The sequence below is a fragment of the Eschrichtius robustus genome, chromosome 1 (assembly GCF_028021215.1).
Source record: "Eschrichtius robustus isolate mEscRob2 chromosome 1, mEscRob2.pri, whole genome shotgun sequence".
Taxonomy (NCBI): domain Eukaryota; kingdom Metazoa; phylum Chordata; class Mammalia; order Artiodactyla; family Eschrichtiidae; genus Eschrichtius; species Eschrichtius robustus.
Window position 1 is genome coordinate 120,585,667 of NC_090824.1, and position 20,202 is coordinate 120,605,868.

Genomic DNA, 20,202 nt, shown 5'->3' on the forward strand with positions numbered 1-20,202 from the left:
ATTTAGAAATACTTAAATTATGCTAGCACTGTGTGAAAGAGAATAGCTTTTGAATTTGTACTTTTCCCTGAGGTTGGCAATTTTAAACTTCAACTCATTCTAAGTAGTTTTAATGTAATTGGAAAGAGAACTCAAAATAAAACTTTAAACAGATTTCAATACTGTCATTTATTTAGTAAGACTGTCAACTGAACAGCTGAATTTTATAGAGTAGTTGCCTCTTAGATGATTCCTGTTTAAATAAAAATCCCACTATAACAGCCCATTAATTAATCAACATTTTTAAAAGGAGATATTCTACATACATGAATTTACAAAACTACAACTTCTACTGTTTTCGATAGAAAAATAGGATACAGTCTGTCTCCTTAAATGAGGTAGGCCCTATTTTTGATAACCTGGGATCATAACCATCAGCACGAATTATAGCAAACGCTATATACAATGAACGGCTGCCTCAAAGCCTCTTTTGGAGTGTTCACGGCCCATGATAGATGGCTCCGGGTAACATGCTTCTTTGATTCAGGAGGTAGTTCAAATGTTTGCTCAACTAAATTAAGTTATTGTATTATGACTTTTAACAGTTTTTGTTTTTTTTTTTTAAATCATTTCCTTACTTTAAGGCACCCAGTGTATTTTGTCTATCACCATGTCTTCCCCTAGTAACCCAGTGGTTCTCAACGGTTCAGTACTGCCCCCATGGAAATCTGAGGGGCATTTTTAATTATCACAATGACCATGGGCGGTTACCAGCAATTAGTGAAGGGGACCAAGGATTCTAAATATCTTCTGATGTGTGGAATAGTCAAGACAGTTCTGCATAACAAAAAACTGTCCAACACTCCTAATATACCTTTCAGATGCCATAATGGACATTCATGTCATCAAAACAAAATCACCTCTAGAAAAAAAAATCTAGCTCTAGAACTTAACTAATTTTTAATAAATGCTAGGTTCATTTGCTTTGGCGTGGTTTTATGTACACTAAAGTTTCCAGGAATGCAACTCCATATAAGTAAGAGGGAAAATTATACTTTCTTGAGAACTTCACCAAGAGTTGTTAACCATTTCAGAAATCATGTCATAACGTCAACAACACTCCTGGTATTTGACTCACCAATATGACAAACCGGTATCAATCTGTATTTGTAGCTGTCACATTCTCACTGAGTCTTAAGAAGGGTGCAAACATCTGACTACTTCATTAGATCTTCTAGAGAGTCATGCCTAAACATTCATATCTGGAATATATGCTTCATTACAAATTACTTTCATTTTTCCTTCGTATTACAGTTAAGGCTTTATATTGATATTTTTCATATATTTGTATGTGTAGGTATATTATATACCAATTTCGTTTCAGATTAGTAAAGAAGGTGCTGCAACTCTTTTGTTTACTATGAAAGGGGTGCTGGTCTAATGGGTTTGAGGAGTGCTGCCTAATAACTCCCACTCCCACCCTCCTCTCAACTTGTGGTCCTCTAAACAGGAGGCTAAGCGTGCTGAGACCTCATCCAACAAAGCTTCTGAGTAATGCAAGGGTTATTTCCTTTAGGTAAACTGTGCGGCCATCACAGTATTATTTAAGTTGCTACAAGTATCTCTGGTAGTTCCGAGCACTCTTGTGAATGAATAGATGAAATTTCATTGTAAGTGACCATTTGACAGTATAGGTTAATATTTGGAAATTTATATTATGAAACACTTTCACAAGAATATTTTAAGTGGCATCCAAAAGTTGATATATGAAAGCAAACTGGCACTCATGATGAACTGTTGAGATATTGCCACTAAAAATAGAAATGTTTTGTTCTCGTTTTGTTTTAAAAAGAATGCCTGCTTTGGGACAGAGCTTAACACAATAAGGTTCACAGGGTAAATCTGCCTTCACTTGGTCTCTAATTCAAAGTACAATAAGTTTTCCCTAAAATGTCAACATATTATTTGACCACTATACCTTACATTGAGACTATCCTATCTCAAAAATCAATTTTTCCTTTAAAGTCATGTTTTTTATGGCGGCAGCTTTGGAGTAGAGGAAAGAGCATTGGACTTGGAGTCAGAAGACTTGGGTCTGAGTCCCGACTCTGCCACTCATTAGCCATGTGGCATTGGAAGAGTCATTTAGCCTCTCTGGGCCTCCATTTTTTTCACTTATATAATGGACATAACTAACCTTACAGAACTGTCAAGACAGAGATAACAGATGGAAAGGTATTTTGTAAATCGTAAAATACTACGCAAACTTAAGAAATCATTAGGTTTTACTGCACTTCTTAAAAGTGGCAAATATCTTTCTGTAGGAATACAATTTCCAGAAATCTGGTTTATAACTAGTGTTAAAGATGTACCTATAGTTAAAGACAGGTATAAAATAGACTCTTTTCCTACCTTCGAAGTTCCATTGCTCGTCGCAATCTTTCAAAACGAACTAAATGTTCTCTCAATCTTTGTTCCTTCATCTTTTCAAAAGGCAAGATGTCTTTCCTCCTGTAGTCTTTGTCCCTTTTTTTATCTAAGCTAGCTCTCTCCTTTTCCTTGCTTCTTCCATGAATCTGTAGAAAAAAAAATTACAACAGGACTACAAGTTAAAATAATTTTGTTTTTTCAAGTTGAGCTGGTCATTTAAAAAGCTTAAATGAGTAATGACATTCCCCTTTTCTTAGGTTTTCTAGCATGGAAGTATGCAAATGGTTAGAGACACTGACTTATCTTCTTTTGGGAACAGGTGGAATAGTAAACAACATCTGCCTCAGAGACTTACTTTCTCATATCTTCCTCTTCTTGATGGCCTACAATGATCTCCTTTAGTTTGGTCTAGTATTACCATATGTCCTGGACTCTTTGAACCTAAGAGGAAAAAAAAAAAAATTAGATAAACAAATGTCTAAAAATATTTCAGTAAAAAAGAAAATATAATGTAAAAATGCTGAATTCTTAGACAACCAAATATTCATAAACCAATACATGAAATAAAACACTTATTCTATGAGAACTTAAAGAGTTTTTAAAGCTTGATCCGCTAACATAAATACTTTCAGAGATACCAAAAGATCTATTACATAGCTATTACTCAATGACCGTTTTCAGTCAGCCCAGATTTAACAGTAAATGGGCTTAGGTGGAAGAAGACATCTGTCTCCTAAGAGTGGAAAAGGAGAGGACAATCAGTCTATTAGACCTCCTTTTCTACCTCCTTTTCTAATAACAATGTTTAAATATTTATCTGGATTGTAATCTCAAGTTTCCCCTTCCACTGTAAAAATTAAATTGTAGGATGCATTAGAAAGGGATTGAGAAGAAAGATGCATAGCATACTTATTCGTTTCTTTTCTTCACTTTTTTTAATCGATTCTGAAGTTTGGCCACTTGATCCATTATCATTCTTCTCATCTTTACCTTCTATTTTCTTAGTATCCTTGCTTTCTTTTTTTTCAGGTTTCTCAGATAACCTCTTCTCTTCTTTTTTGACTGAGGCTTGTGTCCTGACCATACCACCCCAAGCAAGAAAACAACAAAATGAGGACTACTTCATCAGTGTACCAAAAAAGTCTATATGCTTATCAACAAAATAAATCCTTACTTGCTACTTCTATCACTCATATTTTTTTTGTCTCCAGAACTTCTTGAACTACTCTTTTCATCATTTTCTTTCTTCAATTCTTTCTTAGAAGGATCACCTTTAACCTGAAAGGTTTAAACAGGAAAAAATATGTGTTTTAACGTTACATTTTTATGTTTGTAAAAAGTATGTTGATGGTAGAAAATTTGGAAAACAGAAATGAATAATATATAAAAATAAAAGTCATTCCTAATTCTACTCCCTACCAGTGTAACATCTTTAAATTGAAAATGACTAGCCCTCAAAGTAACCTCCCTTTTATAAACACTTAAGCAAGCTTACTTTTTCAACAGAAATTAGCTGTCCATGCAGCTCAGTGCGATGAAGATGTGCAATACATCTGGACGCCTCTGTGCTTGAAGACATAGTTACAATGCCATAGCACTTGGCCCCAGGACTTCGAGCATTTGTGACTACCTTTGCACTCAGAACCTGTAAAATGAGATTATACTTCAGAAAGTTTTACAACTTTACAACCACATACATTTCGAAATAGATTAAACTTCAGAATGGAGACTATTCAAATTAAAGGATATGTTCAGGATGTATATATTCAGGATAAAGGATAAATTTAGGACATATATTATTCTATGATCACCATCTACCTTGCCTGTAAGTACTCAGTAAATATTCAGGGGAACAATTTAAAATATCAAAAAGCAATCTAACCTGCTTTTAGTTTTTTCCTTTTTTTTTTTTCAAATACATTGCCAAAACACAGTCAGTCACATCAATGAAGTAATGGCACAATTAACGAAAGCAAAGAAATAATATTTTCAATTAGATTTGTGTCAAAATTTCCCTATCAAAGGCCCACCCTGAATCCCTTAAAGATATTAAAACAAAAAGGGTAAGTTCCTAGAAAGTGTCTAAATAAGTGTTAACACTTTTCTATAATGCGTCTTTCAAAAATAAAGAATCTGCCACATGTAAAAAAGCAACATTCAAAATACACCCTAGGGCTTCCCTGGTGGCGCAGTGGTTAAGAATCTGCCTGCCAATGCAGGGGACACGGGTTCGAGCCCTGCTCCAGGAAGATCCCACATGCCGTGGAGCAACTAAGCCCGTGCGCCACAACTACTGAGCCCGCGCGCCACAACTACTGAGCCCGCGCGCCTAGAGCCCGTGAGCCACAACTACTGAAGCCTGTGCGCCTAGAGCCCGTGCTCCGCGACAAGAGAAGCCACGACAACAAGAAGCCCGTGCACCGCAACGAAGAGTAGCCCCCGCTCGCCGCAGCTAAAGAAAGCCCGCGCACAGCAACGAAGACCCAACGCAGCCAAAAATAAAAACAAATAAATTAATTTTTTAAAAAAACACCCTAAAAACACACTCTAAAAAGATACACTTTCCATCTATGTACTTTTAAAATGTATACCGATATAAAGGTGACAAATAATTTCAATTCTATAAAATGAATAGCTAAGAGAGACAAGGCAGGGGTGGATGAGTGAGAAGAAAAGCGAGAGAGAACAATGTAGGGCTGAATAAATAGGAACAGGGACGCAGTGTCAGGAAGAGGAACGTAAGGAATTTAGGAGGCTGTATGGTGTGGGTAGCTGGAAGCTATCAGCTTTTATCTCAACTCTGGGAAACGCTGACTTGCCCCAACAACAGCTTAATTCTTAAGCCCGAGGTCCTTGTTATAAGTACATGGTTTCCTAATATAGTTTTAATCCTAATAAATGCCAACATCAAAATACCGTTTTTACAGCTCTAACAATAAATTGTTGAAAATAGAACCAAAAATATACCACAGCTGATCATGGGACCACAATTCTCAGTGTTCTGTATCTGACATCTACAAGAACCTCCTTAATGTGCAGGTAACTCTCTAATTAGAAGAAGAAGAAAAAACTCCTAAAATCAATAGGATAGATTTTTGTAACACTCATTAATGGCTATTTACCGATACTGGTCATTAATTTAATAAATATTTGAAAGCCTACCATGTGCACACATAGTATAGTAGATAAAGATCCCTGCTATCAAAGAGTTTACAGCAGAGGAGGTTACATATGATGTATCAATATATTGAACACTAAAATGTAAAGTAGAAAGTAGTGAGTGCCCTAAGGGATGCAGATCAACTGCAACTTAATTCAACAGCCATTAATTGAATATTCAATTCATTTAATCATTGACTATTTTTCTCTTCTGTTAGGGCTCCCCTCATATGCCAGAAAAAGTTCTCCTGATGAACCAACCACAGTAAAGCCTCCCTCTGCTAACACCCTGCACTCTTCCTTCACAGCACATATCAAAACTTCTGATTAAGTTTTACCAGTTTTACATTTTTCACCACCACTGTACTGGAATTTGTATAATGAGAAGGACCACATCAGTTTTGGGTTTTTTTCCCTCATATTCTATATCCCATTGCCTAATATTAATCTACCTATATTTTCCAGATGACCAGATCAGCCTCAGCAATTCTAGGTCCAAGAAATATCATGATGAATGTAATGAATCAAACTCAGTCCTTGGCTTAAATGGGCTCAAAATATGAGCTCTTAATAAAAGATTCCCAGGGCTCAGAGTGAGATTATATGATGAAACTCACCATTACTACAGAACTCAATAATTATGCCTGTAACAGTCCTAAGACAGACAAGAAACTAGGTTTTATATATACTGTTTTGAATATAACCTCTATTTAAAATGGAGATACCAGAAAGATGGATAAAAAGGTAAAAAGAATGTACCTTTCCATATTTGCCAAAGAGGTTCTTCAAATCAGCAGCTTTGGTATTAGAAGAAAGTCCACTAACCCAGATATTTTTAGTTGAGCTTCCACTGCTACCACTAGTACTACTTGTACTTCCTAGAATAGATTTAATATCAGAAGTTTAAGTATCTCAATTGGAATTTTTTTTAACACAATTATTAGGGCCATATTCTTCCAAAATTATAATACCCTCTAATGTTGATAGTACAACTTTACTACATCAAAATCCTACACATCTATTATTAAAATCAAACACAATAACAGATAATACAAACATGTCTGAACATTTGTACATTTCCTACTGCACCAATTTTAAGACAAAGTAGGCAAAAAAAATCAATTACACGTCTTGGACTTTTGCTGTTAAGCTCAGTAACTTATACTCAACCACTGCACTAAATACAGGCAACCAGGAAGTAGTCATCTAGGAATGTACAGACTGCTTAATTACCTACATCTGTGGTGGGCTTTAGATCCTGAGAAACTTGGGGGCGCAAAGGGAAAAGTCAAACAAAGGGATAAACTGTTTTCAAGAATTTGAATGTTTAATAACAAAGACTAGCCAACCACAGTTCACCTTCATTCTCTATCAGAGAAAGGGTAAGAGAAAGTGGGAATCACATGCAGCTGGATAACTCTGTATTTTAAAAAAAAAAAAATCTTCTAAAATCACTTACAAAAATAAGATCAGAGACCTCAAAACCCTTTAGAGTAGGTAAATGGTTATATGAATTATTTCTGCACTATTTCCATACACAAATTATGGTTTCATACAGATAAATGCCATTTCTTAAAATACAGGCCTGGTCAGTCATCCTTCGGTGCTTTACTTCAAATGTGCTATTATAAAAAAGGAATTTTCATTCATTTGACTTTACTTGGAAAACAACTCTTACCCATTCTAAGGGAAACAGTATCTAAACAAACAAAAGTAACAATTTTTATAACTTTGCATTATTGGAGTAAAATGTTTAATGCTTTAAAAATCACAAGCCACAAGTTTTAGTTGAAGAACTATTGTCAGCGTACTTATGAGGAGACAACACATGCCTGACTCAAATATTTTAAATATTAATGGTTGCTGCATTTGTGTTCTTAAGAAATGTACTTATCAAACGATCTGCTATGAAATGTTAACTGGAAGTTTGTGTATCTTTTTTATTTTACCAGAAACATTTGGGCCCACATACTTCTCTAACTACAGAAAAAAAAATTTAATGACAGGAAAAAGTTAACATTTAATTAAGACTACACTAGGCTTCTAAATTTAAAGGATAACATTTAATACATTTATTATGTCTTATCCATTAACCAAACTGTAAGGAACGTGGGTAATGCAATTAATTAATTGTCAATTACTAAACCAACCACTAAAATTTCTAATTATTAAAATATACCAACAAAATATACTAAATAAAGTATAAGGAACACGTTACTTTTTCAGGCATTCGAGGCATTTTCAGAATCTGTAGTACCTAAATTGTGTTATTTTCCCTTAAAATGCTTTTTTAGAACACAAGAAATATTTTTCAAGTATACAGCATATACAAATGACACTAATGCACATGACCAGGAGACAAACTGAGACTGAGACTTCCCAGTAACAAAAAGTAATCAAATAATGCAACTTTAAGCTTACAAAAATTAAAATAAAACTACTTTTCTACATAAAACTCTCATCAATGCAAAATAAGTCAAATAGGAAGTAAATTCCGAAGAATTAAAATACTGTATAACTGGCTATATTAACAGAAGTGTGCCCTGATTTAAAGAATCAAGAAAGTAAAACCAAATGTTAGAGACTGACTTTCTTTCAGCGCCACAAATATACACAAACACTGTTTATACCATATTTCCTACTAGACAGAAAGGGAAAAGACTGTGGTGGTGTACAAGGGTTAAAAGTGACTGCAATCAAAGATAAAATACTTGAAATTCTAATATAAGAAAACTAAATATCTGTTATATTCCATACAGATGCTTAGAACACAATGTGAGAAACACAGACCAAATATATTTTAAGCAAATTCATACCAGTTTACAGATTAATTAAGAAAGTAATGCTTCAATCACACTGAGAATTTGCTGTAATCTAACTCCATTGTTTACATAAAGGCCATCGAAAAATTTTAGTATGTCAATTTTTGAGGACTAAATAATGTCAAAGGAAACCCCAGGCAATTATTACTTTTTAATGAAAATATGCAATTTATCACTGAAATAAACAGGAAAAAAAATCCATTACCTTTGTCATCTTTGGATGATGTCTTGCTGTCTTTAGAGTCCTTTGAAGAGCTAAAGAAGCAAATCACCAGAAGAAAATTGAAAAAAAAAAAAAAAAACAGAAAAAAACAAAAACAAAAGAACAAAAATCGAACAGCTTGATATTGACTATATTTCAAACTAGTGCTATTCATACAAATTAATAATTCCAAAGGCCTAGATTAGGTTATTTGAACAAATGATTCCCTTAGGATTCTTGCACTGATTTTCCCCAAGATGCCTGATGATCTAGATTTTCTGACAATTCTATTCAGTGGATATATGGCCATCTTCTCCAGATTTCAGGACTGGGACTTGACTTCATTTTGTGTTCTTAGGACTGATAGTTGTTCATTAACCATCATCACAAGGATTTTTAAAAATAAAACACAAAAAAATTGTCAATTTGAAAAAAAAAAAAAAAACAACAAAAAAACCAAATATATGCTGACAATTCGACAATGCAATCAGTAGGACACACTGCATATTACGAAGATCTTGAACTTTTTTTTTAAAGTAACTTATGACGGTCAAAAATATTATAGGCAGGATCATAAGTACTAATTACTGTACATGGTCTTGAAGCCACCCCCTTAATGTAGAGTGATCTTATTGAATGCTGGAATTCAGTATCGTAAAGAACTGACATAGAAAAACAAACCTCTTTGCTTGACCAGAGGCCCCAGTAGACGAGGGCCCTTTCTTCAAAGTATCCTTTTCTTTGTCTCCAGATTCTGCTTTCTTAGAACTTTCTCTGGCTTCCTTCTCGACAGGATCACCCTTCACGCAGTCTTCCTTCTTACCATCTTTATGGTTCGCATTCATCTCATAATCCTTGCTTTCCTTCTCCGGGCTCTGTGCAATGACGTCCTGCCCATCTTTTGGCTTACTTGCTTCAGAATCTGTAATTTTCACATTTTTACCTGTTTCTAGGAGGTCATCACCATCAAAATCCAGAGTGATGGCATCTTCAGCCTGGATTGTGACCGAGATGTTGTCATCCTCAGCTTCTTTCACAGTCGTATTAGCTTCCATCTCTTCATGAGCTGTGTGATCAGCCTCAGCTAGGTTCCCTTCTGAAGGAAGAGGTTTAGATACTTCTTGTGTACCATCACCAGAACCTGCTATATCTAAGAGGATTTAACAGGAATAAATACGGCAAAACAAGAAGTTTAAACAATTTCATATTCATAAGCTAGAATAGGACCTAGAAAATATAAAGCCAGTTATTAGCACTGATGGAAGGTTAGGAAGAAAAACACAAGGGTATTAACTAACATAAACAATCCTTTACCCAGGATCACTTATTCTTCATGGAAAAAATGATCTCTAAATACAAATACCAAACAACAAAAGTGAGGAAATGGTTCCATCCTGAGGATACCAGCTCTTCATTTCTGGTTATAAGTAAGTTAATGGCATATGGAAGATTTTTTTCCTCCACGAGAGAGTGACAAATGTGCAGATTTGGTATTCAATGTTCAAATTATCTTGGGATTTAACCCTTGTGACCTTCAGAACTCCCATGGTGACGTCTTGAAAGGTCACAGTCTGAGGATACCAATCGGTCTTCAAAATATTCAGGGCCTCATCTTTTTCGCTCTTCTTATTCAGTTCTTGTGTAGTCCAGAATCACATGGAAAACTGCTACAGGAGGCTCCAAAGATGGCCTGCTCCATAACGTTTAGGAATGTGGTTATTTCCAGGCTTCATCCTGTCCAGTCAGTCCTGCAAGTACCATTTTCAAAGATGTCTTGCATTCCCCCAAAAGAGAAAGGCTTCGGCCATCTGAGATTTTCAGCTGGTTGCTTTACTTCATCATTTCTTCTAGGTTTTTTATTCTGCCTTGCTTAGAACCCTGTTCCATGTCCTTTCTAGTCCAAAGTAGGAGGATCCTTTGACGTCTTTCCAAGAACTCCTCCATAAACCTCATACTGACCACGTATTTTGCTACTGGTGTCCCTGCAATTGTATTGGATGAGATAGCTCTCCTAAACTACTGAAACTGTCAGAAGACTGTACGAAATTTCTCTAAGCAGCAAACAAAAAGTCAGTCTCCTGGTCACCCAACATTTTTAGAACTAGTTGTAAAATTAATTATCCATTACATACCAGGACTCCCAACAAGCACGTATGAGTTACTGCAGTGCCAGTCTCAAGAATGTAATCAACTTACCGTATGCTAGGAGTTATTTTTAAAAATAAAATTTAAATTGGGTTAAATAAAAAATGGCATTGTCCACTACAGTAACTGATATGTACCATTAAGTTAGAACATATCTTTAAAGTGTGAAAAAGAAAATTAAAACCAATTGAAAAATAAAATCAAGGTGCTAACTTAATTCACTAAATTGATAATTTGAAAATAAACTCATTTCAAAAATAAGATTTCAAATAAGGAATGTTTTATTTTCACATAATTTACTGTTTTTCTAAATGTCACCTATTTTTAAACTCTACTTAGCATCAAACATACCTTTCTCATTTTCTTCTTCCTCACCATCCTGAAATTCAAAGAATAATCAAATGTAAAATGAATTCACTTAAAACTGGATTTCAGTAATAGTACAAGATCTATCAAGTTTAATTGCTGAATGACTTAATAATATTAGAGACACCTATCACTAACAAATACAGGATATTCCAATCAGAACTGAACCAAAACACATTTACAGAAATGTAGCATATGTCTGTTATACATGATTTTACACAAGAAAACAGGCAAATCTGTCAATGATTATATCAACAATGAACTGGATTATTTAGTTTCACTACTCAAAACTAGTTTAAATAACCGGACTCTTACTCATATCAAAAAGCCACTAGGAATTCCCTGGTGGTCTAGTGGTTAGGACTCGGCGCTTTCACTGCTGGGCCTTGGGTCCGATCCTTGGTCTGGGAATTAAGATCCCGCAAGCCGTGAGGCGCAGGCCCCCCACCGCCCCAAAAAAAGAAGATGCAAAAAGACACCAATAAAAAGCCTGCCCTGATTATTTTACATGACTCAGTTCAAAGGCACTCTTAGGACTACTATTCAAAATGCACCAGAAAATCTAACATGAAAACATATACTTTTCAAGGGATGGAATGCATATTAATAAACAAAATAAATAAACAAAAAACACTCCCTTCTTAGGTATCTCAGAAGTTAAGAATGACTACAAGAGTAGTTTCAAATTCTTCATTCCTTTTTAATCTGTTAAAATGAGTTCATAAGCTGTCTCATATACAATGGTGGTCAACCACTTTAAAAATGGTATTTGTGCTACAGGTAATCAAAACAAGTAACACAGTTTTTTTTAATGATTGGCTTTAGTTTTAAAATCTGTGATATTTCAATTTTAAAATCTGTGACATCACGTAATCTAAAATTAAGCATGTGCTGGCTTGAAAACAAGAATATCACAGAGGGGAAAATCTTTATTTACTCTACACCAAGCTAATACTACAAAAATAACTGAATCATAGCAAAACAGAAACAACATTTCCCAAAATTAAAGATCGTAACAAATAAGCTAGTAATACGGATTATAATCTCAGTAATGGAAACAAATTAAGGAATGTTTTAACTTGTAACTTTTAAAATAAAAGCTGAGTAGAAGTGGATTGTTTTTAGTCAAGGTGGTGTGAAGCTACCGTACACGAAGCCTTAGAGGAGTGGTTCTCAAACTCTGAGTCTGTATCGGAATCCCCCGAGGGCTTGGGATTGAGATTGAGATTGCTGAGCACCAACCCTAGAGTTTCTGATTCAAGTCTGGAGCAGGGCCTGGGAATCTGCATCTCTAACGAGTCTCGGTGATGCCGCTGCTGGTCCAGGGGCTACACTTTAAGAACTGTGCCTTAGAGCGACAGCCTAGCAGGGAAATTAGACTGAAGGCAAAACTGAACTGTAAACAAAATTTTAAATGCCGCATTAATCTTACAACACTATTCTGGATTCATATAAAAGCATGCATTCCTTAAAAATGTCAAATATTTTACCATATGCTCAAAATTAACATTTGGGTAACAACCATATTTCTGAGAAGTCATTTTTAAAATAATTTTTCAACTTTTAAGTGAACACATAAGTGCCCCAATTAGGGAACGACCAATTGTACTGAAAACTAAAGTAACATGAAGGAAACCGAAAACACTGAAACAATTAAGCCATAAGCTTAGGAAGTAAAATCGTCCAAAACAAGTAGATTACTGACTGACAGCAATGTGAATCCTATTATTATAGAAGTCCATTATACTGTGCTCTAATAATCTCCTAATTGTTATGCTGGAATTTAGTTTTAAACATTACATTTCTAATGTGCAACATCTGGAAAGGAAAGAAAAATGCTTTAACTTGGGTGGAGTGGTAGGCAGTGGCAGCAAAGAAAGGATGAGTTATGCTGGAATCACTGATAAGTCTTTTCCTCCCAAACTCTCTTTTAGTCATTTATCTCAGAGGGATAAATAAACTGGAGTTATCTTAACTTTTACTTAAAAGCAGAATAAAGTAACTTAAAGAATGCAACTTGCCTCTCCTTTATCTACCTGTGATACAACAGCACACCACTTCCAAGATATTCTTTTAGAGATGCAATATTGATATGTTCAAGAAAAAAAAAATGGCCAAAGTATTTGCCATTTTTTTTTTTTGCCATTTTAAAAAAAGTAAAATTTTTAAAAATACTGTGATGTAAAAAACAAAATCTTTCTGCTGTACTTTCTGCCAATTAGAAATGTTATTTCTAGCTGCTAAAATAATTGGTAAGGTTTGCCTTACTTTGTTCAAGAGTTTTTAGGTATCTATCCTAATTACTCAACAGGTCTTCTGAAGGGTTTCACAACTTTAGTTTCTCAAAATAGTAGTAACACTAGCCTTATTACATATACTTAAATGTCCCTAGGACAGGAGTCTGAGCCAACTTCCAGAAAACAAACTGATTACAATGGGGGTGAAGCACCAAAACAACTAGGGTTAGTAGAAAAGATGAGCCACATACCAGTGCATATTTGCGTTATTGTTCAGTATGTGCAGTAAACATAGCACTCACTACTAAGGTTAAACCATTCCTTACAATAAAGAAACAAACCAAGAAATACAAGAAAGACAGTGGAAAATTTTCCCTGTAAATGATATATAGGCACAGACACGACATGTACCTTATTGGAAAATAATTTTCCTCTGCTGAAAACAGATGTTTTTTCAGAATAAGGAATATGGTAAATAAGTAACCACAATGAAAAGCATCCTTTTAAATTAACTACTTTTTGTGCTCATCTTGAAAAAATGTATTTCACATATGAAAATGAAAACAAATGTCTATAATGTTCACGTTGTTTATCTTTGTAATGGGATCTACAACCCTTAAGTCAAATGTGAAAATTAATACAGATAGCTTCTCTATTTTTATTTCATTCTAGGAGCAGCAATGACTCGTGAGAGATAAAGACAAGCCTAGGACTTGTTTTTCAGTTAACAAAGTGTTTACTATATACCCATTCTATTACCTTCCCCTAGGTTAATCTTGTGATACATGTACATATATGTGCTAAGTAAGAAGACCTCTTCTGGAAGGCCTCCTTTCCCCTGACTTGTATATAAACACTGTATTCAGTCTGACTAATTTACAATAAACCTTCAAAATAACCCTAAACCACTAACTACCTGCTATCTATCTGGCAATACGCTAAAGACTGTGGGAAATACAAAATACCTGGCACATAATAAGCACTTGACAAATATCTGTTGAATGAATTTACTGAATAAATGTAGTGTAAGACACTGCTGTTTTTAGGTGGAGGGACTGAACTAACTGCAGCACTGTGCAAGTACAATGGAATTCAGAAAACAACAATTACGAGCGTGGAGTCATTTAGTGAAAAGAATACCAGACTAGGCACCATGAGACGCAGGTATTTATTCTGTATTTACCACTAGAACAGTTTTACTCTGTGGTAGTGTCATCTACCTCGGTGAATTTTACCTATAAAATAGAGATAACATATGACCTAAATAGGATATACAGAATTAAATAAGATAAGGGGTGTAAAAATTTCTCTGTAAACAGTAAATCACTACATGAGAGAGATATGAGAGAGAGCTTTATGGAGGAGACAGAGATAAGTCTGGCTTTGAGAGGTATATAGACTTCGTATGACAAAAAAAGGGAAGGCCCTTCAAGCTAATGAAACATTAGGGGCAAAGGCAAATGGCAAAAGGAATATACATGATGCAATCACAGAAGATTGACAAGACTGACACTAGAGGAAATTTTTAAGAATTAAAGCATTACCAAATACAAACATTTTGGAGAAAATTTTCCAAACAATTCTCAAGTAACTGATACCTTCAAGCAAGTAGAACAGTACTACAAGTAACCACTAATTACACATGTACTATGTGCCAGGGTATATGATTGATCTTCACATCACTCTAGCAGGTAGGACTTACAATGTTCATTTTACAGACATAGAAATTGACTAAGAAAACATGCCCAAACTCACAATATTATAAGTAACTAACAGAATGCAAACCAAATTCTACCTGGTATGACAAACTGCTTAGAGGCTAACACCTGAAAGCTAAAGATTTAAGCTTCAAGTCAAAGCCTGAAGACTGGCTTTAAATAAATATATCCCTATACAAATGCACTGCCTATTTACTTGTATTTTTAAAAACAAGTAATAAAAGGATAAATCCTGAATTTTAGAAAGTTCACCAATAAGGGGATGGGTGAAGGGGACTTTTCTGAATATATCCTGTGTCTTAGATTTGACTTTGGAACCATGTAAATATTTTAAATAATTATAAAATTAAATTTAAAATTATAACTTTTTATTTTGAAATAATTATAGACTCACAAGAAGTTACAGATTAAAATTTTTTTAAAAACAATACTTAAACATTGAAAATAAAATGAAACAAGTCAACCTAAATATGTATTAGTTGGTGATCATACAGAAGACTAGTCTAAAACACAGTGATTTGTTTGTTCCTAAGGTACATCCTTAGGAGAGATACAACTGGGGGGAAAAACCTTAAATTATTTTCAGAAATCACACTGGTGGTGGTGTTGGTATTATCATTCTAGGACTATTGTATATACACTGTGAGATAAAGAAAATAATTAACTTAGAAGTATCCTTATGAACTCAAAATCTATTTTATCTTAGAAGTAAAAACCAACAAAAACAAGCAAACAAAAAACACATTCTCTAGCACTGTACATTGAAAAGGCCTAGAAAACATGAATAACCCAGTGGCAATGAACACCCCTACCATCGAGATTATTGTCTTGAAACACCATTTACCACTAAAAGGAAAAAATGGCTAATTACAGGTCTGGAGCAGGAAATGGAACATCTTTACCAGAAAGCACAGAAGCAAAGACTACTAGGATCATGTTGAAAGGACTCAAACGCCAGCCTGAAGAGGTTCTCACTGGCTACGGATGGGACAATTTGAGCATTAATAAGGATAATAACTACAATGGACTGAAATACATTAAAAATATTTAAGTCCATGAGTTCAAAATGAAACTATGGGAGAAAAAGGAAAAAAACCACAAAACCTCATTAGTCACTATTGGAGATGCTCATGAACCAGCTCATTATTTTGAAAATCGGTAAATAAAAGAAAAATAATCAAACATATATCCCGCCTTTCTTTGTAAATGGTACCACGGGGTAACCAAATAGCAGGTGAGGAGAAGTTTCTCTTTCCAAGGAACATGCCAGCTAACAAAGAAAAACATGACAGAATTAGAATATCACCACTTTGATCTCCCTAAATAATCAGTGCAGTATGGATCATCAATGACTGGTACCATCACCAAGAAGATACAGTCAAACATTATGTGTATCCAAAGAGAAGAATACAACACTACCTGGGAATTAGCTGTATGTCTTGGGGGGATGGAGATGGGGGCGCAGGAATCAGGTAGTAAACCTCTGGATCCTATAAGCAACTTACCAATTTACAGGAAATACAGTAAACAGAGGAACATGTTGAACAAAACCATAGGAATGTAATCAGCAAAATATAGACTTTGGAAGCTCTATGACTTGTCAAACTATGCTAGATGCTCTTTTTGTAAATATTTTTATTGAAACAGCCATCTCCATTCATTGACCTAATGTCTGTGGCTGCTTTCACACTACAGTGGCAGAGTTGGATAGTTGTGACAGACCATATGGCCCACAATGGCTAATGGCCTTTTCTACCTGGCCTTTTAAGAAAAACTTTGCCAACTCTTGTTCTATAGGATAAACAACTCAATTTCTTTAACAAATAAGATAGTAGGGGAAAAAAGATGGAGAGAAAACCTATAGATTAAAAGAGGCCTAAAAGACATTTCAATCAATCACAATGTCTCAATCTTATTTGTATCTGGATTCAAATAAAACCTGTTTTTAAAAAAAATTTTGGACAACTGAGTATTTGAAGATATTAAAAATCGTGTTTTAGGAGTAATAATGTAAAAAATAAAAGAGTTCTGAAATTTTTAAATTTTTACATACTGAAATTTTTAAAGTGAAATACAATGTCTGGAATTTGTTTCAAAATAATGCAGAAAAGGGGAAGTGAACAGAGGTATAGATGAAATAATACTGCCCATGAATTGATAACAGCAGAAGCTGTGTGATGGGTACACTCTATGCAGTATTCCTTAACACACATAGTAAGACAATACATTCATTAGTCATGTTTAGAAGCATCAGATCATGATGGAACTCAGATACATTCATATATATTTCTAGATATTCCACTATACATCATTTGGGAAGAGGAAAAAGGTCATTTTACTTAAAACTTCTCTGAAGATGTATCCTCCCCCTTTTGATATGATAAGGCAAAACTTGCCCCTTGATGAGAAGTATATGTGTTATTTCATTCTCTGGATGGAATGGGAGCAAGGCCAAATCTAGCCCATAAACATTTGCAAAAATTAGAAAAAGGCACTCATTCCTTAAGATACTTCTATCTGTTAAATTTCTACAATAAATATATAATCTATTATGAGAATGGGGACCCTTAGATGTGATGCTTTCACACACTCACAACCTGTGCAACTGTAAGAGAGGCCCTTGATGAAAATTTAAAAACTCGTTGCCAAAGAATATGAAGAGTTCAACTTTACCTTTTTGCAAATTAGTAATCTAGAGAAGGTACTCCTCCAATGTGGGAGTTGATCTTCCTCATCTACTTTTCATCATTCAGAAATGAATGTACCTGAGGATAGTATGGGGGACAAGTCTACAGACTTTCAGAGTCCTAATATTTCCTTCCTGAATATTCCAAATTACCAAAAACATTTCTCCCAGAAATGCAATTTCTCCCCCATTGTAATAAACACAGAGAGCCAATATATAGCCTCACCAGCATTTCAAAGGCAAGAGAGCTGCAGGAAAGAAGGCATGACCAGAGGCAATCAGCTAAGCAGTCTATGAATATACGCCCCATTATATACTCTTCCAGTAAATATTAGAGTGAGGAAATAACACAGCTGGATCACTATTTTTTCTAAATCTAGTCAACAGAGGGAATCCCTATCTCTATTTGAAAGTATACTATTTAAAGAGGGTACATGAACAAGGTATTCTTGAGTACAGATATGAGAAAAAGACAAAGGATAATTTTTTAGTAGAGAAATTGAGCTATAAATGTGTTTACAGCATCTGTACGTCATACTTTAAAATGTACACTATGCGTATCACATATACCAAAACCAAAATCTAATACAGAAGAGTTGTCATTTTCTATACACACATACACATACATACATACATACCCCAAGTAAATTAATTGAACAGAGATTTTTATCATTTTTATACTATGCCCATCCTAGGAGTGTTAAATTAACAAAATTTTAAAGCCTTGAAAAGGGTATTAGTACTTCTAAATGATTTATTTTATATCAAAGTGACCAAAAAAAAATCAAGGAGTGTGAAGGCTTCCCAAAAGACTGGTAACTAGAGTCATGTTTTATACAAAGGATAGACTGTTTTTATTTTTATTTTGAAAATGGTAGGAACCTTGTTGTAATAACTTCCAATTACCTCTATGGCAACAGAAATTTCAGCTGCCACTTTAAAGTATTTTGTATATACCACATAAGTAACTCAGTATTAAATTTAAGGCAATTTTATGAATTAAAGAATTATGAAGTCAAAATAAGATTCCTTTTCCAAGCCCTTCCACCCACAATATCAAATTCATAGGACTAAATGTAAACTTACTTGGGCTGTTAGAAAGGTATCATCTTCACCTTCTTGAGCTTCAATTTCCTAAGTAAAAGGGTATACAATAGCTTTGCTTTACAAAATATCTGGGTAACATGAGAATGCTTTTATGCTATACCCGATTATCACTTGCCTCGTGTTCTGTGCAGGGTCTATGGATACCATGGGTCCTAAGTCAATGCTTAATAATTCAGGCTATATTTTTTATGCCAACAGAAACGCTTAGTCACATTGATAAAAGAATTTGAAAAATGTCCTTCATGAGCCCTTCATTTATTAGGCTAGGTAGAACGAAGTGTTCTAGGCATGAATACTGACCCCCTAATCCCTTGATTTTCTTAAGATGTACTAATATACTTCAAAGCAGGACAAATGATCTATTTCATTCAAAGAAAAGATTTAAAAATTATATGCTTTTAAGTTAAACCTTCATAAGTAACTTCCCCACCATTGATAATAACCAAATAAATGCAAATTAGTCTTTTATATGTACTAAAGTAGTAAAAACAAAACAAACCAAAACTACCACCTTATAATGTTAGCAAGGTCAGAGTTAGATTGGTACACTCATTCACAGCGGGGTAGTAAACAACTTAAAACTTAAATATCCCAAATTAAAGGAGTAGCTATTAGACACATAGAAAACAGTCTAATAAATTGTGGTGTAACACAAGAATTATGAAGTCATTATGATATGTCATGTGAAAATATTATATAGGATAGCAACTTATGGCATGATAACTACTAGGTAAAAATATATACATATGTGGAAGATAATAAGCAAAAATAAAAGGGTCATCTTAGATGGTAGGAGTCTGGGTGATTTATAAATAACTTTAAAAATATATTTTTTGAAAGTTCTGTGACTTTCACATTGAACTAGAAAAATATTTTTTATTATTTAGTACTTAATTTAACTGTGTCATGTTTTAAAAAAAACTGGCTAAAGACCTGACTTTCGATGTCCTCTTTTTCTATATCTTCTATTGCTTCTGCCTCTATTAATTCATGAGCTCTCTTGTTCTCTTCTGCAGAAAGTAACTCCTTTGAATGCACATTTTCGTCTTCATTTTCACCAGATTCTTCAGAGTCCTTTAGTTCGTCATTTCCATCTTGTTCGTGTGCCTCTTGATGCTCCAATTCACAGTCCTTTTAATGGTAAGAAAATTTGGTACAACTCAAGGCAAAGTACTATAGGCTATCCACCAAACCTTTTTGGTAATTTACATCTCTAAACGTTTTCACTTTTATCATATTTTGACATTATTCCCAAAGTCAAAGTTCAATCATTTTATAGGACACACTAACTGTGTCTTTAAAAATAGAGGGGGTCTAATACCAACGTCATTAAACTATGCATCAGAGTTCC

General features: G+C 34.4%; 1 protein-coding gene across 4 annotated transcripts in view; it reads right to left on the reverse strand.

Annotated features, from left to right (window-relative positions):
* SLTM (SAFB like transcription modulator) overlaps positions 1 to 20,202 on the reverse strand; it is a 52,813-nt gene that overhangs the window by 18,406 nt on the left and 14,205 nt on the right. For 2 of the 4 annotated variants that reach the window (XM_068552515.1, XM_068552505.1), the window contains exons 4-14: positions 19,785 to 19,982; positions 18,831 to 18,878; positions 11,089 to 11,116; positions 9,274 to 9,742; positions 8,596 to 8,645; positions 6,328 to 6,446; positions 3,905 to 4,054; positions 3,584 to 3,687; positions 3,319 to 3,485; positions 2,765 to 2,850; positions 2,392 to 2,555 (exon numbers count right to left, since the gene is read on the reverse strand). In XM_068552515.1, coding sequence (XP_068408616.1) covers positions 2,392 to 2,555; positions 2,765 to 2,850; positions 3,319 to 3,485; positions 3,584 to 3,687; positions 3,905 to 4,054; positions 6,328 to 6,446; positions 8,596 to 8,645; positions 9,274 to 9,742; positions 11,089 to 11,116; positions 18,831 to 18,878; positions 19,785 to 19,982 — 1,583 coding nt within the window. The remainder of the gene's footprint in view (positions 1 to 2,391; positions 2,556 to 2,764; positions 2,851 to 3,318; positions 3,486 to 3,583; positions 3,688 to 3,904; positions 4,055 to 6,327; positions 6,447 to 8,595; positions 8,646 to 9,273; positions 9,743 to 11,088; positions 11,117 to 18,830; positions 18,879 to 19,784; positions 19,983 to 20,202) is intronic. The other 2 variants (XM_068552532.1, XM_068552524.1) reach the window with 2 other exon arrangements.